The 27,603-nt window shown below is 54.1% G+C and overlaps 1 protein-coding gene across 1 annotated transcript; it reads right to left on the bottom strand.

The window, feature by feature from the left end:
- Positions 1-1,240: 1,240 nt before the first annotated feature.
- gatad2b (GATA zinc finger domain containing 2B) lies at positions 1,241-25,936 on the bottom strand. The gene is made up of 11 exons (XM_086137165.1): positions 25,834-25,936; positions 14,126-14,494; positions 12,900-13,029; positions 12,530-12,661; positions 11,762-11,890; positions 11,241-11,399; positions 9,842-10,241; positions 8,912-9,114; positions 8,606-8,713; positions 7,058-7,253; positions 1,241-6,961 (listed from the first exon to the last, which is right to left on the bottom strand). Exons 2-11 carry the CDS (start codon positions 14,491-14,493, stop codon positions 6,825-6,827), a joined length of 1,962 nt encoding a protein of 653 aa, XP_085993291.1. The 5' UTR covers position 14,494; positions 25,834-25,936; the 3' UTR covers positions 1,241-6,824.
- Between the last annotated feature and the right edge of the window lie 1,667 nt (positions 25,937-27,603).

Genomic DNA, 27,603 nt, shown 5'->3' on the forward strand with positions numbered 1-27,603 from the left:
TTTGGCTTTGCATCAACAACCACCTCCGCTTGACCTCGGCGCTTGCCCCGCCCCCGAAGCGCTCTGCCCTCTCTGTCGTCGATACCGGGGGATGCCTTTCGCCCAAATGGCCGCTGCTCATTTGACAAAGCGCCGAGAGGAAAGCGAAGGAAACCCGTTCGCGCGGATTTCACGGCTTTTACCCAAGCGTGCCGTTCATGGAAGCTCTTGGCCGCTTTGGCTCCCTGGCGTCGCGTGACCCGTTACTGTTACAGGGGCGTCGGGCGTGACCAGGGAGCAGGTGCGCCACACAAGGTGGTGTTGTTCTCACGAGGCTGCTTAGTGGAGGTTCGACACGGCAGGAGGAGCTGCAAAAATAAAAAATAAAGAAAAATCAGTACGGTGAAACGCCTCGACAACGAAATCATGTTTGCAGCAAGAATATTTTCACAACAGGGGGTTTTTCACTGTAGCAAATTTGATCTCAGATGGCGACTAGGAAGCCAGACCAAGCACGCTGCAATGAAAACGGAACGAGGCGCGACTTCACACTTGCACGCCGACGTTCATGTCACCTGCTTTGTTCAAGGCGGTCGACCGAGTGCGACGGCGCCGAAATTCCACACAGATGAGGAGGACGCCGATATTCTTGAAACACGTTCGCCCGCGGGCCAATCTGCGGATGAGCAAATGTTTTGTGAGAGCAAAAACAAGACAGCAGAGGAACGTCGAATGTGATTTCCAAACGGGTACGGCGCGGCGGGCGCGTTACCCGTTTGAACGTCGGTGTCTTTCCTCGGGACTGGTTGGATGTTGTTCGTCAGATTTTCTCAGTGTTGAGCGCGTGGCGGACTCCCCTTGGGTTCAAAATGCCAGTCGTCATCCCGGGCGAAGGAGAAGCCCACCGGGAAGGCCGAGTAAAGCAAAAGGAAGCAAACCGCAGCTGCTCAAGTGGCAAACAAACACAGAAATACGCGACAACGCGGACATGGCGTAGACCGCAGCGCGTTCTGGTAACAAGACGCCGCTCCTGCCGTCTTTGCGGTCTATGAATAACGTCCTCGATTTAGAAAGACGGAGCGGCAACGAGCAACTTGATCGGTCCAAGACTTGACGTCCGGCTCCGAACGGGCCTCGGGGCTTCGCCACCTGGCGGCATGTACGGGAATGGAAACTCGTCGCGCGGGTTCGAAGGCGCCAAAGCGACCGCCCTCAAGACTTGTCAAGATCAAGTTCGCTCAACGGGACTCGGAAGTCACACTTGGAAGCAAATTGTTTCAACCTTTATTAAACAGCTTGCAAGATAAATATTACAAAGTTATTTCCTCCAAAATTAGCTTATTTTTTCGATCGATGCATAATTGTCAATCAACTGGCAGTATTCAAACAGCATTATTTTTCGTTGACTTTTTTTCTTGAAGACCATTAAATATCAAGTATGTGCAAAAGGTCAGGATTGATGTAAGCAAACAAACACCCCCCCCCCCTAAAATAAAAAAGGACGTAGATTAACCTCCGCTTCCTCTCATCGTTTGCGTCTTGCCTCCCCAGAATGTTTTACAGCACGACAAAAGATGAAGATACAAATACTGTACTTGGAAGTGAATTCAAATGGACTTTGCAGGGCAAATGTTTGCAACCGCGAGCGATGGCGATGCCGCGGAAAGCGAGTGCGGCTTTGCCAGCGCGGTCGTAGCGACCGGTTCCGGGCCGAGTCCGACCGAGCAGACTCCGCGCGTGCTCGGCTCTCGCGCATTTCTTACATCCGCAAAGCGCTCGGGTCAAAAATAAGACAAATTGGATCCCCCCAAAAAGGGGCTCAGCCTACTTTGAGGGTTCTTCATTTTGGGCTATGTTTTTTTTTTTTTTGTGGTGGGGGGGGGGGGGTGGACTCGACTGTTCACTCGAAAAACCGAAAAAGAGAACCCGACTTTATGGGTTAAAGCGCCCCAAAAGCGAGGTTAAAAACGTTGCATCGACCCAACTGTGATGTGTTTTTTTTTTTTTGTTCCAGAGGGTCAGCTTCAGCAAAAGTATTTGAAGCCAGCGGGGCTGCTTTGGTACATTTCCGACAAAAACAAATCTTGACGTCTTTTTTTTTTCCGAGGAAATGGCTGTTTTGTGTGCGTGGGGTCTTTTTTGTAATCCGAGAGGCAACAATAGATCGCAGAAGTAAAAGCGAGCGGTTTGTCCTCGGTTCCCGATGGCGACGAGCGCTTCCCCGAAGCCGCGTGACTCGCCGTGCGTCTTTTTCGACAGCAAACCGCCGGAGAGAAGACGTTCCGGGGAAACGGGAGCCACTCGAGCGCTCTTGGCGCCACGTTTTGCGAGCATGTCCAGCTCACCGAGCCGTTGGCCCGATTGCGCGTCGAGCAGAGAGCGTCGCCGAATCGCCAGCGAGCGCTTTCGGATGAAACAAACGTCTTCGGAGTATCGTCTTGCTACCCAAAGAAGGAAACAAAACACCCCCAAAAAAACGAACGGCGTGCGCTTTCCAGAGTTAAAAACAAACCAAAAAAACAACAACAAAACAAACAAACATAATTCGATGCATCCAGGGGAGTTCGTTTTAAGAAGCAAAGGGAAAAATAGAGAGGAAAAAAAATCCCCAACATTTTGCACATTTGTTACACAATAATACACAGTGGTCACAAAACGAAATGACAAGCTTCACAATATTCATGGCTTTTTGTTTGCTTTTCTACACAATATACAACCATTTAATTTTTTTTTTCAGTACAAGGGAGGAAAATGTTTCTGTACAATAAGTCATTATTACTTGAAACCTAGCAAATATTGTGTCATTTATCTTATAGTCGATACATTTGTCTTTTGTTTTTTTATCAACGGCAATAAAAATGAAAGATAACTCAGAAGAAGAATTCAGTCGGCAGAAATAATGAAGGCTTTTCCGGGGGGGGGGGGGGCATTCCAAATAATCTGGAGTCAAATGACAAAGGGGTGGAAGCAAACGGAGAAATCGCGAGAGAGACACGAGTTTTTTTTTTAAGATTGGCAAAAAAAAAAAAAAAAGATGCATGAGATTAATTTTAAAAGCAAAAGGCTCGTGGTATTAAAAAAAAATCATGAAGATCTAAGCGGAAAACTGTTTGGGTAAAAGGAAATGTGATTTGTTTTCTTTGACGACGTGAAAATGGACCTGGTCCAAATGTAAACTTTAGTGTACATCTTTTCTTTTAGGTAGTTTCAGAGCCTTGGCCAAAGACTTTGCTCTCACTCGACTGTTGTGACCCAGTCACGGTCCGGATTGTTCAAGCATCATCTTCTTCGTCATCTTCCTCACCCGCATTCCAATCGCAGCGGAGAAACACTCAAAAGCTACCGGAAGCCAAAGCGATGCGCGTGGCGTGCGACGTACGCGTGCCGAAGGCGAGGATGGGCATCCCGACGGCTGCGGCAGTTCGTCCGAGAATTATGTTCAGCGGAGGAATCGCATCTTGAAGCAACGGCGGTTAAATCGGCTCATCGCAAATATTCTCACTTTGCCGCGCATTTCCTCTTTTTATTTTTGGGTCCCCCCCCCCCCCCCCCGTCCCCCCAAAAATACAAATGCACAAAACAGGGTGACGTTAAAGTTGATGAATGGTTGTTAGCTTAGCTTCAGCCGCTAGTTTTCACCAGCACACGGGTCACGTGAAAGGTCGCCGCATGCGCTCGTTACAAACGAAATGTGCTGCGGCTTGTCGTCTTCCAATTTCGCTTGAAGGAGGAAAAAAAAAATGCGCTCTTTAGAACAATAGCTTAAAAGGATTGCCGAGTATTGAGCGAGTTGAAACGACGAGCGGCTACGAGTTGCTTGCTCAAATCAAGCGTCTCTCGCAAGGCTGCCGACATTTGTTCATGGGAACAATAATTGGAAAGTGTCGTTTGCCTATTTCGCTTGGCACTCGGCTGTGATTTGCTGGTTCAAATCCAAGGTGGCCACGTGACTTTGGAGCAAAACTAAGTGCTGCGGGTTGCGTTCTTTGAAAAACAATCATTTGGTTCCCTTTGAAAGTCTGACCTTTGACCTCGCCGAAACTAACGAAGCGGCAAAGTCACGGGAAAGGCGGCTCGGCGACGGCGGAGCGCTTGTCGCCGCGCCCCGAAACCCCTCGGCCTTGCTTTAAGCCTTTCGACCGAGCTTCGTTCGGAATACGTCGGGACATGCAAACCGTCACTTTAAAGTATTGTTTGACTAGTTAGCTTGGCTAAATGCGAGTTGCTCGCTCGCTGTGAAATAAAAAGGTGGCGACGTGAGCGTCAAATTGAAACAACAAACATTTGGCTCTTGTTATCAAGCGTCTGGGAGAAGATTGTTTTACAATACGGCTTCGCTTACGCCGGTGGCATTTGGCGACGAGTCGCGAGCTCAAAGGACAGGCGGCGATCGGGTCGGGTGGCCTCGTCATATGATGGCGGGACACAAAATGACATTTGGTGCTCTCTCTCGGTGTCGCAAAAGCGAGCGCCGCCGCCTACCGCGGCCCGCCTAGCCCCACCCTTGAAGGTGTCCAAACGTCGGCGCTTCCAAATTTTCAAAGGAGTCGGATGGTGTTGGAGGTCTCACAAATGTGAACATCTTCGCCAACGAAAAAGCAAACCCATCGGAGAGCCAAATTCACTCTCTCCCTTTGTACAGCTATTTCACCGCAAGGAATTCTGGACGATGGACGGGTGTTAAAATGCCCCCCTCCCCCCCCAAAAAAAAACCCTTGGAATGGGGACAGCCTCTTTGCGCATTGTCCATGAAGCAGGACCACATTCTGCCTCGGTGGGACGTCGGCACACTTTCGAACGCGGCTTCGGAAAAGGCGAGCTCCCGATCGGGGACGGAGATTTGATCTGACCACAGCCGACCGAGGGGCGCTTTAAACTCAAGAGAAAATGGGGGCAAGGCGGCGGGGAATCGCTCGCGCAGACGCCCGCGCCGACGGACTTTGAACGTGTCCAAATAAATACCCAAACCTAAGAAAAGAAAGGAAATCAAACGTCCGCTCGGTGACTTGAAAGCACCCAAGCGACGCTCCGCAGAACCACCCGCGTACAGCCACCGGGGGGGGGGGGGGGCGAACGCGCAACGGGAAGAAGGAGCGCCTCGTCGGAGGCTTGCTGTCGGGGAGCCCAGAGTGACAAACTAGCCCGTTGAGTTCGCACTGTGTGGTGGAGGAATGGGGGGGGGGTTCTCATCAGCCAGCCTTACTCAACCCCAAGTTTGGACTCGGATGGAGAACGTTGGCTGCGTGTTCTGATGCTTGGCCCTACGTAGCGTCCTCGCAGGCTGGCTCCAGCCACTCGAGCTCCAACCTTTCCCAGAGCAACACCGCCAAACAAGTCAGCCGTAGGACAAACTTCCAGACCTTAAGAAACTCTTAATTGTAACATTCGTTTCCATTTTTTTGTTTTGTTTTTCATTTTATAAAAAAAAACAAAAAAAAAACAAATAAAACCAAAAAAACTTTTTTTTTTTCCAATTGGAAATATGCAAAGTGCTCCTCTGGAGTGAGGCAACTTGTGCGCACAACATGCACACAATAATGATTGATCCGTGTCTCTCCCGCAAAAGATATAATCCACATCCTTTGTTTCCTCCCTCTGAAGCAAGCTATCTATACATAATCCATACAGAGATAGAGAGACAGATATATATTTTTTTCCATTTTTAACTTGGTTGATTATTATCGTCTCCCGAAGGCAAATACCTCTCAGGTCTGCCAACGTTTCAAGAGGAGACGCCGCATCAAAAAAAAAAAAAAAAAAGGAGGGGGGGGGCAGGTTTGGGAGTGATGGGGGGGCTGAAGCATCAGAAAATAGAATCCCAAAGCTAACGAAAATCCAGAATTCAAGGTTTGTAAATCCAGACTTCCGGTTGGGGTGCAGGAAATGTGCTTCCACCTTCAAGCGTGGCGTCCTTGTTCATGTCGAAAGTGACCACGTGATGCCAAAGACGAGCTGGGGGGGGGGTCAGAGTCGATGCAGAAACAAAAGGCGGTGGAAGCGGGAGGGTCATCAAATCCGCTGCGGCCTGCGTTGTGGGGGCGGAGTCGCGGAACGCTCTCTCTCTCTCTCTCTCTCTCTCCTGAAGCGTCCGCAATCCCGAGGAGGGGACGGCCGCCCACCCGGCAAAGCGCCGACGCTTGACGGGCGCAACGGCCGAAGGGAAAAGGGCCCACTCGCGCCGCGTCCCTCGGATGGCGTGAGCGCAAGGCGGACGCTTCGTCCCCCCCCCGCCGTTGAGAGCAGGCTCGGCTTTTTCTTTTGAAGACCAAACCGAACTCCGCATTCCCGTCCCGACCGGTCGCTCTCCATTTTGAAAGTGAAAGCATTTGCTACCAAGCTCGACGCTTGCATAGTCACCAGAACGCACCCTGGTGATCGTCTGTTGCAAGCAACGCTTCACTCTCGGCTTTATAGAGGAGAGGAGCCACCCCCCCCCCATGAAAAAGTCAAACGTGACCCTAACGATGATTTCACCGTCGTTTCCTTCAATGAAGGGATGATGGCGAAGAAACATTAAAAAAAAAAAAAAAAAGGATAAGAAGTCATCGTAACTGAGCCCCCCCCCCGGCAAAAAAAGCACAAAAAACAAAGCCTGGGACTTGCATTTCAAGGGGAATGGGAAGCATGTTCCTTCCATTTGAGATGGGTTCACATTTTGTCGTCTTGGCGCGAGCTCTGAATGGGTCAGTTGAAGGTAGGCACAAGGACAGGCACTGCATGCGATGATGGGGGCGGGGGCGGGGGCGAAGGGGGGGGGGGGACACATTGGCTGATGGCGGAGTGCTTGGGTGTGGCGTCGTACGACGGGGGCCCGGGCGTCTGCGGACGGGCGGGCGCCCGGCCGCTCATTTCTGTCCGCTGATGGACTGCGATATGGATCGGGGGGGGATCATGTCCAACAGGTACTCTCGCTGCCGGTCGGCGAGGCTGGAGCTCTTGTGGGCGCCCACCGCCGCCGGGTTCAGATAGGCGATGTTTAACCCTGCGGCGAGGAGACGGACAAACGGACGAAGGGAAATTAAAAAAAATTCAAGGAATAAGAAAAGTAGCGAAAACAAGAAGAAGAAGAAGAAGGTACCTGGGATGTTGTAAATCTGCCGACGGCTGTCGTGCTGCAGTCTGCCGCCGTTGCCGCCGCCGCCGCAGTGCTTGGCGCCGCCCATGCCCATGAGGCTGCTGGCCACCGACAGCTGAGAGGCCTGGGCAAAGTTAGACAGGACACCCCGCGCCGAATTGGACAGCCCTCTCTGCAGAGAAGCCTGGGGTTGAGGCGCCTGAGTGGGGGAACAAGCGGGGGGGGGGGGGGGGAACGCCATACCGGCCGGCTCAGTTCAAAGGGCTCAAAAGGACCGACTGTCCGCTCCCGAGTCTCGACGTGACCGGCGAGCTGTGTTGCGACACAACACGTCGACGCCCCCCCCCCCGGGAGCTCGGAGCGGACCAAACCCGATGACGACACTGGACCGCCAAAGGAAATTGAACTGAATCGAATACAACTTTATTGTCAAATGACAGCCAAAAGAGCGCCATCAGAAGCCGAAGTGGCTCTGGTGCGTAGCGACAAGAGGACCCCCCCCCCCTCCCTCCCACCGCTTCGTGGCCCCGGGCTTTTACCGTGACAAACACCAGCGGAAAAAGAGCACTCCAACTGGCTCGGCTGAGGTGGAGGCGGATTCGAGCGCCCGCCCCCGTGTCCTGGGAGTTACCCCGACTGACACCAGACTCAACTCGCTCAGGTGAGCGCAAACCGGAGTGAACCGGCCCGCTCCGTTGACGTGTCACACGCTTTGACGAGCAAAGCTTGTTCTGCGCGTTCGCTCGCATGCCCCACTGACAGAGATGACAAAATGAGAGGCTTTGCCTTGAAAAGTGGAAGTTGCGGCACAAAATTGCTTCATGAAGGAGTCCCAAGGAGCTCATCGACACTCGCATATTCTGATCCCGTCCGGAGGAAATCAAGACCTGGAAGCTAGCCAGTTTCTTGGATTTCAAGGCGACGGCGTTTGGTCCCGGCGGCCCTTGGCCATCCCACCCCGCGGACTCGCGCCCCCGCCCCGGGGCTCCTTCTCTTGGGCCAACGGTCTCCAACGTGGGACTCTGAAACCGGACCCTCATTCGAAACTGGGCTGGCAAATGGGTGCCGCCGTCTAATTCGGCTTCTTTCATTTCGGGCGGCGGGCTCAAGTCAAGCACTTTTGTCATTTACGCCTTCGTCGCCTCTCATTTGTTGGCATGGCCTGTTCCCACCGGACCTCCCTGAGCCCCCCCCCCCCCCCCCGCCCTTAGCGGACCCGCCCGGTGCCTCGGGTCTGCGGACCGGACACGATGAGCCGCTCCCTCTCTTCGGAATGAACGTTCGGCAAGGCCCTCGCTGCCCGGCTGAAATAAAAAAATAAAACCCAACCAAACTCATCTTCAAACTCATTTTTGGTCTTTGGCTTTTGACTTGGCACGGGACTCCGTATTTGGTGTGACCGCTTTTGTGCTTTCGACAGCCCTGATTTGTTTGTTGTTGTGCGATTTGTTTTTCCATTTTGCCCCCCCCCCCCGAACCTTAACCCCGGCGCAATTTGAGCCGCGAGGTCGGTACCCGCGAGCATCACGTGGGTATTCCAGGGCCGCGTACCTGGCGCAGAGCGTGGTGTCGGATCAGCGAGTCAGTCTTGGAGGCGTTGGGGCCGCTGGGGGCGGAGCCGGGCGAAAGGGCCGCCTGCTGCAGCCTCTGTTCGATCTCCTGAAAGGGAAGCGGACATGTTTTTTATCGGCCACGCCCAGACCGGCGGCGCTCAAACGAGTCACGGTTCCGCCGAAGCGCCAAACTGTTCTATTCCGTTTTATCGCGGCGCGCTACGTCGGCGTCCTAAACATGCCGGAGACGCGCAACCCCCCCCCCCCCCCCCCCAGAGTCTTACGCAACCGCTCGGATGCTGACCTGCTCCTGTTGTAGAGCCTTGACGAAGGCGTTCTTCAGCCTGTTGGTGTGCTCCGCCTTGAGAGCCTTTTTCTGATTGGACATCATGCACTGCTCGCACAGGATCCGCCCGCTCTTCTCCTGCTTCCAGTGGGGGGTGAAATCCGTTCTGCATTGGGCACAGAAGAAGGGCTCCGTGCGGGAGAGCGTTCCCCGCAGTTTTCCTGCCGAGCAAAGTGGAGAGGAGGGTACAAAAACGCCCCCACTTGCGGACTCGCTCCCGATACCCGTCCCGTCCCGTCGCTTCGCTTCTCGCGCCTTCGAGCGGTGGGGAACGTTCCGGCTTCGGTGGCCCGAGTCGAGGCGCTCGCCCAACCTGGGCGTCGGCGGGATCCGCCTGCGTCGGCAGCTTGACTCTGAAGTGTCTGTCGCTCTTTTGTTTGGAACGGCTCGCTTTGAAATGAGCGACTTTTAATGTCGCGCAGCACATTCGCGCCCGATACGCTGCTTTCGGGAAACCCGCTATGAAAAGACGGCGCCGTTTCACCGCCACTCGGCCGCTGTGACGAAACCGCGACGCTATTCCCCCCTCCCAATTCCACACAGGGCCGCGGCAACTTTGCAAGGAGCACCCACCATGACAGGAATCGGTGACTGGACGCCAAGCAAGCAGCCGACATGGCGGAAGCGCCGCGAAGGCACGGCGGGCCGACCGACGCCCGCCATGCGGCCGACTGCCGGCATTTGCTTGATTCATTTTCAAAGCGAATGGACATTTCCCGGGCCGGTAACTCAAGATTCCAAATGGAGGAGGAGCCCGCGTGCGCCATTGCGTCAGCGATGCCACCGGCGCGGCGAGGCGAGCCGAGCCGGACGGGAAATGGAGCGAGAGCGCGGCCCGTGCCGCCCCGAGGACTCGCCCGGCGGATGAGGCTTGACGCGCACGCTTACCCTGACTGTCGAGCACGCTCTGCACGACCTCCTCCAGGCCCACCATGTAGATGAACTCGCTGTTGGCGGCCGACGGCAGGAAGTGGAGGAGCGGGGCGGGGGGCTTGGGCGGGGGGATCTCCAGCAGGGTTTTCTCCAGCTGCTTCCTCAGGGCCAGCTTGGCAGCAGCTTGGCTGCTGGCCTGGTCGGCGATGGAATTCACCCCTCCGCTGGCAGAGGCGGACAGATTGGACGGGCTGACGGCCGAGGCTGCGCCCAGGCCTCCCGCCACCCCGCCTCCTCCGCCTCCTCCGCCGCCGCCTGCCCCGGCCGCCGCCGCCGCCGCAGCTTGCATGTGGGCAAGGTTCATGTACATGGCGCTGGAGCCTGATCGCTGCGATGCTGCCACCTGCTGGCTGGCCTGTGCAAAAACACAAACATTGCCCTCAGTGCTGAGCGTTTTGTCACTCCGCGGCAACCTGCAAACAGTGGCGGGGAGTGTCCAAGTACACTTGGGTGCAGTCGTCTTGCTCGTTTGCTACTTTCTGCACTTTACGGTCGTTCCTTGGACAAAATGGGCCGTGTTACTTTTTGAAACTTTCAAGTCGACCGCCTGGAGATGTTGACCGAACAACAACGACAAAACTGATTCAGAGAAGCAAGATATTCCCGATCCGGCTAAGGTAGGAGTTGTTTCATGCTTCGAGGCAGATGCGACGTGTCCCGCACTGACCCCAAAACCACAAGCTTCTACCCTTCAAAAAGTGAACAAACACGTCCGGCCGGCTAATTGGGCTTTTTTGGTTTGTTTGCATTCGCAAAGCCACGGTGTCACATTTGGATGGCATCAAAGCCCGAGCATCCTTTTTTCCCCTGTCGGTCAGAGCAAAGTCACATTTACTTTTGTACATTTCGGCAAAGGAGTCCGCCGACTCCGTTTTTCCATCTGTACTTGCACTTCGGTACGTAGCGCGAGTACTTGCGACACATCTGCATGCAAATCAGAAAATGATTAGCGGAATACAATGGCTGGATAATTGCACTCATTTACCGCGCCCCAAACCAAAGCGCTTGATTGTTACATTGAGAGTCGCGATCTTCGCGCTGCCAAAGAAAGAACCCGATCCTCCGCTTGGGCTCGACAGTGAAAGTGATGAGATTTCACAGCTCAGCGGATTCATCGCTTGCTCTAACGAGGCTGAGCAATTACGGTTCCCGGGCCCAACCCCACTTAGATTGTAAAAAGTGAAAGGGCATGACTCCCTTCTGCAACAAAAAGCGCGCCAAAGAGAAAGAGAAAAGTTTTGCTTTGACAGTGTTGAAAGTGACAATTGACTCAAATGGAGCCCGTTGCTGAGTTCGTTCCTTACTGGGACTACGCTTGAAGAAACGTTGCTTTTGTTTTCCGGGTTTGCGTTACCTGCTGGTAGCTTACGGCGTTGCCCATGCTGGAGCGACCCATCCCAGGTTTGGAGAGCCGCTGTCCTTGCAATGTGGCGGGATTGGGCGCAATCACCCGCTGGGACATGAGCATGGGTGGCAGGCTGGCGTTGGCTCCTGACCTGATGACTGTGTGACCCTGCGGAAGGAGAGGGAGAAAAAAAAAAAAAGGGGGGGGGGCCTTTAATCCAAGAGAATCAAGTACTAATAAAATCAAAGCAGTGATTAGTTCATGGGTTCCAACCCAACTCATTTGAGTTCCAACAAAAACCAACCCGTTATTTGTCCGCACAGGCAGCTTTGTATTTTGCCAGCTACGAACCCCAATCCTCAATATATCAGGGGACTTTTTCACTGGAGTCCAAATATTTGAATCTTCGTCACGAGGTGGCCTTCCACTCATTTCAATCTATCCAGGTCAGGGGTCAAATTTCTGCCCCGACAAACATTTGCGGGGCCTTTCGGTTTGGAAACGCGGGCATGGCACTCATGTGCGCTAACCTGTGCCGTCCGCAGATTCTGCGGCTCTGGGTTGTGCACGCCCGACCGGACCGGAAGCTTCCCCAGTCCAGAGGAGCTGTGGATGGAGGGCGGCTGCCCAGAAGAGGCGGCATTCTGGACCACCGATACCTGCAAGCAGACGCCATCATGATGTTGAAACCTCTTCAGTCGCACCACCCATTCAATCAGTCAATCAATCGGGGGGGGGGGAACAACCATTTACACCATTCAGATATAAAAAATGGTCATCCAACATTAGCCTCTGCAATGAACGTCTTCGGAGGTCATTTGAGCCAGCCAGCCCGGGCCAAGCTTCTCTCTTCCCCAGTACACGAAGTGCTTTTGGCCTCACACTCGAGCCCCCCGCCCAACAATGACAGCACTGAGGCGACGCAAATCACTGCTTCCGATTGCCCGGGGATTTGGCGCCATCTTGTGGCGTGACAGAAAGAGCACCAGAAGAAGAGAACATGAGCTTTTTTTTTTTCTTTTCTCCAGTGACTCGCCAAACACTACGCACGGTCCGTTCCGCATTCAAAAGCCAATCGGCTAATTTGGGAGGAGGATTGTATTTTTCTTCAAATGCTGTGGCAAATGTTCACCTCACAACAGCTTCATATCACAAGACATCCGCAGACAACTTTGAACGACCGCCTTTCTCCGGCAGACTCGCGTGCGCTCGCAAAAGAAATAGGCGCCGTCCCGAAACGGAAGGCGGCAGCGTTTCCTTTGGGAAAGATGAGCCCCGGCCACCCAAAAGCGACTGACCTTCTGCACCACGTTCTCCTTCTGCATTTGACTCTGTCGGAGCTTCTTGAGCAGCACCAGGCGAGCCTCCTCCAAACGCAGCTCCTCTCGCAGAGCTTTGATCATCTGCTGCCTCTCTTCTCCGGTCTTGCCCTGCAACCCGCGCACCACGTGTCCATCATTTGGTACCGCGGACACAAAGCGCTCGTGTCTTTTCCCAAAACCGCGCCTGATTTACGACGCCGAGCGCCATGCAGACCATCGACGGATGCGGCGCCGCCCTATTCGCGCATGAATGATGGCGATCGATCCGGAACAACGAAAGCGGAACTTTGCGACGACATCGCGCAGCACGCAAGCAATTGGTTCGCAAATGACTTTGCCGCGCTACCTTGAACATGTCCAGGTTCGCGTGGTTCCGGCGCTCTTCGGGGCGAGGCGTCGCTCGGGGACTGGATGCCTCGTTGTCTGACAGGATGATGACGTCCGGGGATGGGGTTCGTCTCTCGCGGTCTGCGTCACTGAATGACGGGAAATTCAAAGACAAAGTGACGAGTGACATTCAAGGAAAACTTTGCTTTCACAGATGCCGGCTGTGAAAGCCTCTTTATTGGTTAGAACAATTGTAAAAAAAAATGAAACGTGATGAGATGAACGTGATTTGGACATGGAAAAGAATGTCCTGAGGACTGGACGGAGCACCGGAGTGGCTAATGCGTCTCTGAGAAACATCGGTCCTGGCCATTGCATCTCATCTTCACGCACGGCCCAACGGAAAGCAGATTTGGTCGTTGGTGGGGAGGGAAGCGCACCGTCGACTGACTGCTAAAAGGAGACACTGAGTTCCCATGTATTCAAACTGCGAACGTGCACCAGCCAAGACAGATTTCAAAACAAAGAATGCTTACTCTCTTCCATGCTCGCTTTTTTTCCCTCCAGTATTCTTTTTTTTTTTTTTTTTAGTTCTATTGTTGTCCTTTTATGCTCTTATTGTTGTCAGAGTTAAAAAAACAAAAACAAAACTAAATAAAATAAAATGCTAATGCTAATGCTAGGTGCACCCCAAATCTGTTGCGAACATTTTATTTATTTACTTTTTTATTTTTATATTTTTTTTTAAACAACTGTACCGAGTCTAGCAGTCTGACCCACTCGGTCCTCCATGGATCTTTACAAAAAAAAAAACGGCTGGTCCAACTGCTATTGTCGGGCAAGCCAAGCCTCTCCCCTTCTTGTCCGGCGCTTCACTTCTGCGTTTGCGTTCAAATGCGATCGAAAAAAAGCCAGGCAGCTTGCCCGCAACCGATTTGGTTGAAGGGTCTACGGCTTACGGCGGTACCAACGTGCCGTCTGTTTTTTTCGAGGTGGCGGGATTCGGAATAATTTTCCCGGGGACGTAAAAATACAGTCGAACGTGCTCAGTTACTGCGTTTCTCATGTTATTGCTCGACGGGCAAGTGCGTTTTATGGAATCATTTGTCTTATTTCTTGGTGATAGAGCGGTGTGCTCCGTCTGTTTAAAAAAAAAAATCAAAGCGAGTTGTGTCAACGGAAATCGGTCACACGCGTAGGGAGAGCTTTGCCGTCCGAGGAAGCCCACTCCAACGAGAAGCTCACCATCTGCGTCCGGCACTCATGTCCACCGGCTCGTCCAGGACGTTCTCCTTGCCGTTCTTACTGGGGCCGCCGTGCCCCCCGAGTCTCAGAGTCCCGTTTAGCTTCTCCTCGTAGGCGGCGCCCATGAGGCTCTGATGGTGGAGCGCGCTGGCGCCGGGGCCGGGGCCCTTGCCGTCGCCCAGGGGCCCGGCGACGTCCAGGGCCGCCAGATCTTTGCGTTTGAGCAGCGCCAACATCTTGAGGCGCTCCATGGCCTCGTGGCCCTCCATTTTCAGCCGCTTGGCCAAGGCCTCCTCGCGCTCGTTGGGCGACTCCAGGCCTCGCTTCAACAAGTTCAACCTTAGCGCCTCCTCGGACATCTGCTCCATCCTGGGGGAAAGACGCAAGGGGAACGTTGGAAAAACGACGTGGATCGGCCGCCGCCGAAACGCCAACGCGGGCGACGCTCCACTCGCGCGGGCGGGGTGTCATTTGCCGCCGGACACGAAAGTCGATCCCGGATTCTTCAAAACGCACCCGCGAGTCACGCCGGCGCGCTCGGTGACATAATTCCCTCCGTGAACGCACTGGCGGTTCTTCTCAATTCACAGCCACGCGCACCAATCGCGGACGAAGGCGCCGACGAAGACAATCCCCAAAAACAAAGGTACAATTAGCCGCCTGTTTGAACAGCGAGCGATTACTCATTTTAGTCAACGGCCGACTCGGGAAAACCAGTGTCAAACCGTGACTGACGTATAAGCGTTCTATTTGCAGTATTGAAAAAAATCATGGCAACGCGGATCATCAGAAAATAGGAGCGGCTGATCGTTCAGACAGAAGTGGGTTAAATAGAGCGTGCTAATAATAAGCGGGAACTCTGAACTCGACGGCGATGAATATCGGGATTTCCTCGGCGAGGGAAAATGCCCTTCCTTGTGATGCTCTCATGCGCACAAAACACGGCACGGCGGCCGGCGAGATCCCGCATTCGTTGATTTAAGAAGGCCTCAAATCATACTGGACTGACCCCGACATTTAGCAAGACCCAAAGCCAAAATGTCGCCTCCGTCATGAAAGGAGGAGCTTTGATTGGCAGCGCACGTTCCTTCCACGTGCGACGGCTCTTGTTGGTTCCTCCTTCGCACATCAGCCTGATCCCCTGCAACACGACGGGGGTTTGGGGTGGAGTGGGGTGGGGTGGGGGGGATGATGACACAACAAAGCCTTCCCTGTTACTACTTTGTCACTAATGAATTTGTGATGCAGTGACGGGAGCCGAGTGGTCGCCTCCATTTGCTAGCGAAAGAAACACACGAGGGGGGGGGGGGCAGTGAGAACGGTGCCACAGAGCCAATCAGGGGCGACCTTGCGGCGCACGTCAGGAGCTGGCACCGCCATCCCCCCTGGCGCCCATCGCCACCGACTGCCTTTACATAATATCATGACTGTTTCGGTCAGCTGCTACTACAAGCCAGCCCCGCCCCGTTTGTGCTCAGCCCCGCCCCATCCTGTCTCATAAATCCCTCCCACCGCCATCCTCTCACCCCACCCCTCTTGGCTTTGGGCACCGTGCCAGGCCAGCGCAATAAAGAAACAGGAGAGACGCGGCTTGGAAGAAAAGTGAGGAGGAAAAATAGGAGGGGGGGGGGGGGGTGTCAACATGGCGCCACTTTTCATCTTTTCATAAATCACAGGTCCGGGTCGCACAGGGAGACTTCTTCATCTTGAAAATGGAGTCCTTCCCTCCGCGAAGGTCACGGTGGTCAAAGGCAAAGAGAAACGACGCGGTGAGACTCCAGACATCATCGGCGCAGCGCGGCGTTTTGGAAGCCCTTCTTGTGCTCCAGCTGCAGAGTACCACAAAGAAAGCCCTCACCGCTCCCCTCCCCCAATTCCTCAAACCGCTCGTCTTTTCCGCTGCCTGGCTTCGACTGTAAAAATAAACACGTGCTTACTTCAGGGGGCCCCTGACGTGGAGCCGGGGGCTCGGGGCTTCAGTTGCTCGCGTCGCGCGGGCCGAGCGGAAGCGAGCGCCGAGTGCGTGTCGACATGCGCACGCGGGCATGCGTGACACACCGTTGCGGGAGGGGGGGGGGTGCTTACAAATCATCAGAAAAGAGCCACGGAGCCGCTTTCTTTTCTCCCCGCTGCGTTGTCCTCGCGTGGCTTTGCGCGTGCGCACGCCGGGGGAGGAGACAAGGAGGGCAGCGCTCTCCCGAGAGCAAATCTTAACCCCCCCCCCCCCCTCCACCGAATGCCATCTTGCACAACGTGTGAACCGGGGGCCCTTCCTCGGACCTTCCTGTACACAAATGGCAAAGGTGGCCCCCACCGTGCCTCGGTCGGCGAGCGGATTGGGAATCGGGCCATTTGCGGCCGCGATGTGGAATCCGCTGCTCATTTCACGCACGCTCCGCATCGGGACAAATTTCTTTGGCTGACGCAACTGCGACGCTCCCGGTAGGCCCTCTGCCTCGCCGCCACCTCCATCGCCGCTTTGTCCCACGCCATCGGCGGGAGGCGCTTCGCTGCACTTTTTAACGGCCCGCTTCATCCGCTTCTCACGTAGGAGGCCGCACGTATCCGACTCCGCCGGCTCTCTCCTTCTGCCAAAGATAAAAACTTTCAAGCGCAACTCCCGATTCCGGCGTCCCGGCGATTTTTTTCCCCCCGTCAAAGTTGGCCACCCGGCACAGCTAAGATTGGGGGGGGGGGGGGGGAACCTTTCCTTCATGTCTTCTCGAAACGACAGGGAACATATTGGAGAAGAGTTCTGATGATGACGGTTGCATCATCATGGCCTCTTCTCACAAACGTTTGGCGAAGGAGCCACGAAGTGCACTCGCAACTGCTGCAAGGTGAAAAAGTGCACAGCCCCCCCCCCCCAAAAAAAACCCCAAATCAAATAAAAAGTCAATCGAGTCAACGCGCATGCGAGCATGGCGGCGTCCGACTTGAAAAGCGAGCGACCGCAGCCAACGGGGCCGACGCCACCCGGCCAAGAAATCGCAAGCGAGGCCCCGTGACAATTTGGCGGCAAACAGGCGAGCGAAGAGCCAAACGTTTTGACGGCGACGACACGCACAAAATGGCCGCCGCGGGAAAATCCCATCCGGGATGCTCCGCTGAAGTCGGCGTCACATTGGCGAGGGCGAAAGCCACATTTTCTGCGCTCTGCCTGCTGGCATGTAGGTCACGTTGGACCGCGGCGGCACAGAGCTTTCCGTGGCGCTTGGGTCACGTCGGGTGAGCCGCAAGATGGGGCGCACATGCTCGACAACGTCTTATTCTGTGCAAACAATTTGCGCCTTGAAGGGGGGGGAAAAAAAAAAAAAAAAAAAAAAAAAAAAAAGAACATCGGATGTACGACTAAGACGGCGTGTCTCGGTGTGGGGGCATTTTTTATTTTATTTTTTGCTGCGTCTGATCCCGAGGCAAACACAATAAAGGCATTCCGAGATGACAGTCGAGACAACCCGAGTCACGATTGTGTGGGCTTGTTGGTTTTCCGTCTTTTAGTCAATCGTTGCGCTCAAGATGAAACGCCAGCGTCCAGGTCCACCAACTCGGAGATGAGAAGATGAGAAGGCCGCGTAGAGTCCCAAACGTAAACGGTGTTTCGCCAGGGGAGGATTTCCAAAGGATTCTCGGACAATCGATGATGTGAGAGAGGGCCGCTGGCCACCCCCAAAAACTCGGAGCAACCCTCCACGCATATAACAACAAGGCGGACGAAAAGGACCGCGCAACGGCTTGAGCCCCTCTCAAAAAACGGAGGGATTTCCGTATCTCCGTTTCCCCAACGAAAAGCTTTGGGCGGCCCCGATGGAGCGCGCGGGGGGGGGGGGGGGGGGGGGGCGGCGTGCCGGACGCTTGCTCGCGAGCAAGGCGCGTGCGACAGTAGCCACCCCCGCGTGTATTCCGAGTCTCTCGTGACGGGTTATCGTGAGGGAAGAAGCCCCCGCCCAACTCGAAGTCAATCAGAGGCCTGACCGACCGCCGACCGCCGACCGCTCTTCTCGAGCCCGTCGTTGAAAACTCGCAACGGGGAAGATCAAAACCACTCGCGCCGTGCCGACGAGGACGCGGCGGCTCGGCCCGCCGGTCGAGGGTCTGGAAAAGCGTCTCTCCGGCGGCAAATACCTGGACGGCCCACCTCGGCTGAGAGGGATGTCGGGGGACGGGGCGGTTGGGCGCGCGAGCCATCGGATCCATTTGCGTCCGACTAGTCCTTGACGCTAATGAGGCCGATCAGAACGGCGCCCATAGCAACAAGGGCAGCGACGGACTTGGCGCGATGCAGTTTGGAGTCGATGATTTGGGATGCGGCTTTCGGAGCCAATGAGTGGTGAGAAGTGTTTTTGCCGTCGCCCAAAGCCATCAGAGACTTGGCGCCGTACATAAGTCACATCCAGCACAACCGCGGCGAGATAATTACCTCCGCCTTCACCTGCCATCCGTGGATATATACACAGAATGCACAGCGCACGTGCGTGCGCTTTGCACACACACACACACACACACACACACACACACACCTTCCACCTACTGCTCAGACACAACGATGCTCTTTATTTAACTAGACAACAGCTCATTGTGGGCGTTGCTATGACAACGAGTCGTCTATTTTTAAGCGGTGCCACTAATCAATTCCTGCTCTGCTGTCGCCTGAGGGGTGGGGGCGTGCATGCATGTGAGGGTGATGATGGGGGGTGGGGGGGGGGGCAAAAGGAGGGGAGGGAAGGAGGAGGGGTGATGGTGAAGTTGGAGACAAAGAGCAGAGGAAGTGAAAGAAGGCGAGCGTCTGGGATTTATCTCATAGCGACACACGGCAGAGGTCTTCATCCACGTCGCAATCCGACCCAGCTGAAATGGTTCAGTCGACGAATCAATTAGTTGCAGCCGCTAACCTGATGGCCATTTTGATGGCGCGCGCGCGCTCGCCATTCGGACGCTTCGAGTCAAACGTGTTTTGATCTCGCCGGGCTAATTTGCCGCATCTCCTCTTTTGTCGTTCGGCGTCGACTCAAAAACGGATCAAGTGATAAACGGCTCGCCATTTTCCATTTGAATTATTCATTCGCTGCGGACCGAAAGGAAAGCGCCAGGCGAAGCTCGGTTGATGCGGTTAAATAGCGGCTCTTATTTTGAAATCGGGCTCCCCGACCCGCACGGGCCTACGCCCAAGTCCCCGCCGCCGTCCCCGTTGATGGTGCCGTCTCCACGCCTCCTTGATCCTTCTTTTGAATGTAGTGGTTTCTGACGATTCGATGAGGGCTCAATGGCACCTCGGCAGAAGTATCGCCAACAGTGAGTTGCCATTATACTTTTTTTTTTTTTTTTTTGTCTGCGACGGAACCAAAGCCCCAAGTTCCATCAGACAAGATTACGATACATCAGCTATTCAAAATCTCTTTTTCAGGGGAAAGTCGTCATACCAGAAACCAATCGATTCAAAAGATGGATCGAGGAGGCAGGGGGACGGGGGGGGGGGGGGGGTTTGGCTTCCATGCTCCCGCACACATGGGACACATTGCTTCAGCAGCGGCGGGATTTACAGCGCAGCCTTGACCGGGTCGGGGGCGCCCGATTCGGAAGCTTTCCCCACCCGACACCTCACCGGGAAGTATTGATGAAGGCCGAGTTTTGCCTCTTCAAAACAAAGAAAGCTTCAACCCGATGATCAGTTTTACTCTGAGCTGGTGTGTCGTGGCAATGCGGCGCGTACCGGGAAGCGTTTCTAATATTTAGCCCATCACATGGAGATCAATCGGGTGTCCTGAATACTGCCGTCGGGGCGCCCTTGAGCAAGGCAAAGTCGAACCCTAGTCATCTCTTTCCGATTTGTATCAAAAAGGTGAAAACGGCAAATCGGGCGATGCCACAGAAGCAGCTTCTGCATCTTTGGCCGGCGCACGACCCCCCCCCCCCCCCCCTCCCATGACAGCTCAATGGCCATTGTTGGGTCTGGGTCGGATTCCAAATCCAAAGTTGAGTTTGCGCCGTGCCTGACGTGCGCCCCCCCCCCCCCCCCGGTTTGGCGTCATGATTCCGCATACAAGGAGGGAAGCAAATCGAAGCGAGACATCACCACGAGTCAGAGCCCCCCCCCCCCCCCCAAAAAAAAAAACGTGACAATGGAGCCAGTCCAATCCCAAAATAGTCTGCTAAGGAGCACCGGCGTTCCTAGGAATTGATTATGCAACTCAGCGTGTCGCTTCCTGCGCTCCGTATCATTTACGACATTGAAGTGGAAACAACGAAAAACACAACAGGCCAAAGTCTGTCACGCGTGGAGCGAAAGCCTCCATCGGCCCCCCCTGATCCACATCGGCAAGCCTCGCGCTACCTTTGACGAAGCGACCTCCACGAAGAACAGCCAAAGAGTACGCATGGTCATCGTCAGACGAGAGAGGTATGTGCGGACAGAGTATGGTGTTGCCTTAAGGGCGGAGGGCGAGGGGGAAGGTACACGTCATGTCATTTTTTTTTGGGGGGGGGGGGGGCAATTTATTTGTTTTGGCCTAGAGACAGACAGCGCAGTCAAAACGCACTGAACCAGTTGAAGCCGGTTTGCAACCTCAGGGTATGGAATCATCTCTTAATACGTAGCTGTTAGTGGTCAGGTCGTCACACGGAGAAGGGGGGGGGGCAGAGGGGAGGAGCGGCGGCCCTGTGTTTTCAGAGCAGAAAGAGGAAAATCTCTTCCTTGAAGAGCTGGCATCTTGACAGAGGAGGGAGAGCAGAACTTCAGACCGCAGGGTGGGGCATTCACTGTTTCGCCAGCCAAATGAGAGGGGGAGGGGAAAAAAAAAAAAAAAAAGGAAGCGGCGGGAACATGAGACATTTAGTCAGAGCGAGGCACTCTGAGGTAACGGAGATATCTGAAAATAGGGCCCAACGCGGTGGCCGACAGGACTCTCCATATCCCGCAGAGAGAGAAAGATGTCCCAATGGCGAGCAAAGCACGATGCCTCTCGCGCACTTTGATAGGCGCTGCTGTCGCATGTTGACAAGTTGGCCAGAGGTTCACATTTCTGTGGATTGCCGAGCAAAAAATAGCAACCAGACAATGGGCGGATTAACCGCGGGACACGCCGGAGCTTCAGGAGCGCACGGAAAAGGGAGGCGAGAAAAAGTGGCTTTTCGGTCCCAAGGACGAATCCATCGATGCAAAGTCTACACACCCCCTGCCGCCATGACGCCTTTTGGGGACGGCAAAAAAAGAAGGGGCCGAGTTCAAATATTTCAAAACTTTTGCAAAAAGCGACATGGATCCGTTTCCACTTAGGAGCGGCACAACGCAAAGCCCGGGTGGACGTGATTGAAACATTATTTTTGGGATTCCTCTTTCCATATCGTCTCAAAGACATACGAGCGGCGGCGATAGCGAGGAAGGCGTGCGGCCGTTTCGACGCCAAAAGCGCTGCCCCCCGACGCAGCCGCCAATCGCCGCCTCCCTTGCGACACGGCCGTCGACCCGCTACGGCAGACATTTAAAAAAAAAAAAAAAAAAGGCCAAACTGGACCAGGGGTGCCCCCAGATAACCTCCGGGATGCGGCATGCCAGATCTGCTGAAAATGAGGATTTGGAGGGCATTTGTTTCTACCCCGCTGCCCCCCTTCCCCCAAAATAGACTTGAAAGGTCGTGGAAAGATTTTGTCAAGTTGAAAATGATCCACGTTTGCAACTCCAGGCTCGGCCAATTTGGATCAGAGCGCATCTATTTCGTCGTTTTCGGTCGAGGCTAAAATATCAAGGACAAAGTGGCGATTTGGAAGGAGAACGGCGGCCTCAAAACGATTTCCTTCACAGTTCGGCCGAGTTTCTGAGTCATGCATCTGACATGCGCATTACATAATTTTCTTGCTTTTTGACCTGCGTTTGTGACTCATCAGTTTGGGAAAAAAAAAAAACCATCAGCGGTGTTGACTATTCCATGAGGATGCCAACGCAAATCGAACAATCCTGATGAGATGGAAATCATTTGGAGCAATATGGCGAGTCTTACATTTCAAGACCTGTAAAAACCGACAAGACTCGACTACTTCGAGTCACGCCTGCGCCGGTGTCCTCCGCTCTGGGGAGGATTTCATTGATACGAGTTGACTGAGGTGACCTTGCGCGGTACCTGGCGAAATGCTGCACGGCAACGCCGCAATGATCTGCTCTCTGCCCGATTAGTCATAGCTCACGTTGTTGTTGCTGCCGCCGCCGCCGCCCGCCCGCTGATCCATTTCAACCAGTAGGACTAAAAAAAAAAAGGCAAACACTTGTCATTTTGCCACAGTTGGAATGTGCACCGATGTTTGCTGGATCACTTTGCGCTCGTTCGTTGACATCGTAGCAAATGATTAGCGCCCAAGGAACAGGGATTGCCCTTCCCGTTGCTAATGAGGAGCTTGAATGCAGCTTTCGGGTCACTAAACACTGCGTACAGTCGCTTCTGGAATCAAACCACATTGTGGGGGTTCATCAATGCTGAGTGAAAGGTCCTAGCAGTGAGAGGGGGGGGGGGGGGGGGGGACCTCAGCGGGGAGGCGTCCAGGAGGCATCCCCATATCAGTGTCTCCAAATGACCAGCATTCGTCTGTCTGATTTGCTCGCCGTTTTCACAAAAGGTGATTTTAGACACGTGGGAAGATTTTCTTACATGTGGTGAAAAGGCTCAAAATAGTAGCAAGGGCGTCAAGAAAAAAAAAAAAAAGGCTATTTGCGGTTCTGAGAAGCAGGATCCCTTCCAAACGGACCCGCGCTAGCTCTGCGGGACGCCCGGGGGACGCCCTCGCAGCCACTGGGACTGCTGCCTGAACCAAACCGATCAGGAGGCAAGGCAGCAAATGCGCCCGATGGTCCGTTTGGCGCGAGCTCCGGGAACGCCGGTGGCGCGTTCTCGGCCGTCGTCGACATCTTGGCAAGCCGGGTGGCCGACGCAAGGACCCAGATGGCGCCACCTGGAGGTCAGAGGTGACCCCGAGGCCAGCCGACCTCACGCGGCGACACACAACTGCACGCGTGACTTTGCCCATCCCGTTTTCGACGGAAAACATCCGGTCATTTCATTGCCTGCAGTCGCCACGCCGTTACCCGGACAATTTCCCATACGCTTTGAAAAATACACGACCGGGCCGAACGGGGGTCCATGAACAAACGATAACCGAGAAGAATACTTCCATACTGAGCACAAAATAGAAATGGGATTGAAAAGGCGCACGCAGAGCGCTAAGGAAATGAGTAACTTCTGGGTCTTCCCATTTGATTTGTTGACGATAAAATGCAGAACAACAGACCGTCCGCTGCGCTCCAAAAAAGATGGCGGGAGGTTAGATTTTGTCACCTACAGAGAAGACGAGGACGGAAGTGTGCGTGGGCCATATCGCGGCTTGTTCGAATGCGCCGACTGGAAAACGAATCCAACACAATTACGCTGTATGCCAAGAGTGGGGGAAGAAGGCCAACGACGCCACAGATCTTTTGCGCAACCTCAATGATCTCCAAAGGTCAAGTACATTTTGTCTCGCTTGCACAAAAACTCTGCCGTGGTTTATCACTTCTTGACGAGCAAATAGAGCACAGGGTGACTCATTTCACAACGCTCTTCTATTCCAAACAAAACGAGCAACCGCGCTTGATATTGGGTGAATTCTCATCACGTGATGGAAAATTCACCGGGTTCCCGCTCAACCCTCGAGCGACAAAGGCAGACTCGACTCGACCGTTTTCACTCGGTGACGGACGCTTCGACCGCGCCGTCGATGAAAAAGCATCACGGAAATCCGCACCTTCGATCGGCCACCTCGAGATGTTTCCGACGCTTGAAGAAATAAAAATGCTCATTATGGCGCTCCGATGCACACACAAACGACCGTACAATTTGGAAACTGGGGCATTTGATGCGGTGACATCACGCCGTCGAAAACGACATCGTGGAGCTCACAAGTCAAGTCGACATCCTGATTTGGGGACTTATTCCAAATGATGGAGCGATTCTCAAGGGAGGCTGTTCGGAGAGGAGGAACGCGTGACGAGAAGTCGTCACGCAAGCTAAGCAAAGAAAGAAAAAAAAACTGTCTGACCCGCGTTTGTCAATGTCAGGTGGACACGTCATGCCCGCTTGTCCATCGGACAACTGGATTTATATCCAAGCAAGCGGCTGACTTGTTGTCACACTTGTGAGAGTGTCATTTAAAACATGACCCGAGCAGGTTATGATGATGGCACGAACAGTTTGTCCCTGGAACTGACCCCCCCCCCCCCACTCCACACACACACAATTTCTTCAGGTGACAGAAGGTGTTTCGAAATCGGAATTCACAAAACGGGTGTCATTTTTTCCAACGGTATTGTTGACCGGATCACAAAGTTTTTTCAATAGTGCAAAAACCAGGCCTGCCGGGGAGAAGGGGGGGGGGGCTGCAGCTGGGAAGAGGAAATTCAGACTCCATCATTGAGAATACTCCAGTTCATTCAGTCCCTCCAACAGGCGGAAACCACTCATTCACATCGAGAGCAAAAGGGAGCGAACTGCTCAAGTTCTAGTAGCTTCTATTTCTGGACCGCTTCATATTGATAAGGAAGTGACAATCGGTGAAGGCCAGCGGCCGGTCGGAAATGATAGCGGGCTCTTTCGCAAAACAGTGTGACAAAGCAACGCCAATCGCCTCGTCGACGTCGACTCGGGTTTCTTGGCTTCAATTCTTGGCCAAACTCTTCGCTTTGCGATACAAAGGAACACGCTGACGCCCCGTGGGCCCGAGCGGGGCTCGTTTTCGCCCGAAAAATCAAGTTGCAAAGTTGACCCAAGCGGTCTCGGAGATGGGGAAGGCAGCGACGTGTCCGGCGCGCAGCAGCCGGGGTGAAGCGAGAGCTGCGTGCGTTCAAGTGCACAATAATGGGCAGACTACATTTAATATCGATTCCCTTTTGCTCCCTAACGCCACATCGAGCTTACTTTATCCGCCACTCCGGGAACAAATCAGCCCCTCGGCCCGGATCATTCATCGCTTGGCCCCTTCCGGTGAGAGCTTGGTGACGCTGTCAGGCGCCAGGCAGCCATTTAGGTGCGTATGGACCCAGTTGAGCCTGCGCGTAAATGGCTGATACATTTCGTATTTTTCTTCCCCCCTCCTCACCCCCCCTAATTGCTGAGAGCCATCAGCAGCCGCCGGCCTCCTCCCCAGCGCCTTTAATCCACACGCACTTCAAGCTGCTTCGCCTCCATAAAAGCATTCTAACGCCTCATCTCATCCCGGTGCTCTTGAATCGAGCATGAAAAAGTATTTGCGGGCTCCGGCTAACCCCAAGAGACTCGGCATCAAACAATGAAGAAGACTGGAGGCATTCCGTTTCCATCACAAAGCAATCAACATCTCGTTGTAAAACACTGCATTTGGTTAAAACGCAAGCGTCCGCGAGCTAAGTTTAAGGTGATAAAGGAGACATTTGCGTGGACGTAAACCATTCGAGACGACGGCTGCCGCACGTCAGTGTCAAGCCGCATCAATTAATGGCATAGCAAAGCATAGCATAGCATAGCGTAGCATAGCATAGCATAGCAAAGGAGATGAGAGCTGAGCAAAGCCGCTCTATTGTCTATCAGCGTAAGCACCCGGATCACGAACACATAACAACAAGCCGCCTCGCCGCCACACGCCAAATTCCGCCGTTGTCATTTCAAAACGTCTCCCGCTCGGAGCCCGGGCCGCGCTCGCCTCCTCGGTCTCACCTGCGTCTCGCTTTCGCCTCAGTGTGCACCGTCTCCGGGTTCGCGGTCCCGACCAGACGACGCTGCTGCGTACACTCACCACCAGTCCCCGGCACCGGCAGGCGGCACTGAGCCGATGATTGGGCCTCGCAGACGATCGCCCCCTCCGTCTATCCCGAGAGACAGCTCATTGGTCGGCGCCGCACGCCCCGCGCGGGCCGGGCAGCCGCCTGACTGGTCGGGCCGACTGCGGTCGAGGGCCGATTGGTTGCCTGGCGCGTGTCGCTGGCGCCTTCCGGATATCTGATTGGCTATCGATTTCCGCGGCGGAGACAGCGAATCCGCTGATTGATCGATAGCAATGTTGTTGTCTGCATTTGACCCGAAAAGAGCCATGTTCATTTCAAGCGAATGACGGGACGTACTTTTCATTGTCGACATTTTCTGCAATTCCGCTCTCGAAATTGAAACCCGTTGACTTTTGACAGCGAGCTTCATTTGCCGACCTATTCTTTTGATTTTTCCCCGAGGAACGTGTGTGCATGCCAATGTCCGAAAAGAAAGGGCATCGGGCTCACGCGGATGCAGGCGCCGTCTCTCGATCCAAATGAATGTCGAGAACCCCCCCCCCCCTCCTCCACCGTGTCACGCACGACTCAGTGGTCGGTACAAGTGCGTGAACAGCAAGTCGACCTGCGACGCGCACCGAGTGGCATCCTTTGCTAAAGTTAGTTCATTTGAATACGAAATGGACGTCGTCGCCCACAAAGCATCAGACTCACCACTTAGCCTTGACATTTGCGTCTTCCGAAGGATTAAGGTCGCATCCCTTCATTAACGTTAAATTCATCAATATTCCATCCATAAAATACAGCGCGAAGGATCATTTTATTTTACACGCGTCTATCGTTGCCGACAGAACGCACGTGGCAACTCGACGCCCGTGGACTCTCCCGACCTACTTTGCACATCGGAATCGTGAATTATTTCTCATCAACTTATTGGCGGAGTGACGCCACGCCACGGCAGTCTCGCGTTCGTCTGTCTCGGCGATCGACGACCTGCGAATACGTGGCTCTCGTGACGGAGGAATCAAATCCGCATTACCTGCCCCGCGGAGGGAAGAAACTTGACGTGCCCTGAAACAAAGGGAACGCCGTTCATATGAGGAGGGCGACCCCGAGCGGACGACAACGATACTCGCACTCAACTGTCGGAGAGCGCGATCGCAAGCTCTCCATGGACATTTGAATGGCAATCGACCCTTTATTTTTGTCCCCCCCCCGACCCCCCGGGCCGTACAATGTCCACGCGGACACTTTTTCAACGACTTTCAAGTGGAAGTTGTCCTTCACGGAACGTACAGTCACTCCGAGTGTCGCATCGATGCGCTTCGGTGGTTTTTGCTTTCGGGTGAGCTTGGCGAGATGATCAGTCGGGACACGGCACGAACAGTTGCCGCGACGGCTTGCAAAAATGTTGCCTTGGAGATCCCAGCGTCGTGTTGCCTGAAAATAGCGATCATCAAATCAGAAAATGTGAATTCAAGGGATAAAAAAAGTTGAAAAGCAAATTTGTGCCAGTAAAAAGTCGGAAAGGCATGGGCGAAAATCATTTTTTCTGGTTTGAGGGAAAAACCAAATCCGAGGAGAGATTGTTATGTCTTGAGCCAGGGTTCCCCAAAAGGGCGGTGTGTGTGTGTGTGTCATTAGCCACAACATGGTGCGTGTTTGGCTGCAAGCGTCCTCGTCAGATTTGAACAACCCGGACCCCATATCTTTACTCCCACCC

Source organism: Hippocampus guttulatus, chromosome 18, assembly GCF_054856545.1.
Source record: "Hippocampus guttulatus isolate MCC_2025c chromosome 18, RoL_Hgut_1.0, whole genome shotgun sequence".
Classification (NCBI taxonomy): domain Eukaryota; kingdom Metazoa; phylum Chordata; class Actinopteri; order Syngnathiformes; family Syngnathidae; genus Hippocampus; species Hippocampus guttulatus.

Bases quoted from the DNA above. Each gene is read 5' to 3' on its own strand.
- gatad2b (XM_086137165.1), bottom strand. From the start codon at position 14,493: ATGGAGCAGATGTCCGAGGAGGCGCTAAGGTTGAACTTGTTGAAGCGA. The intron at 13,030-14,125 runs GTGAGCTTCTCG...CCCGTCATTCAG, and splicing joins ATGAGTGCCGGACGCAGATG to TGACGCAGACCGCGAGAGAC. The intron at 10,242-11,240 runs GTAACGCAAACC...GTTTTTGCACAG, and splicing joins ACGCCGTAAGCTACCAGCAG to GCCAGCCAGCAGGTGGCAGC.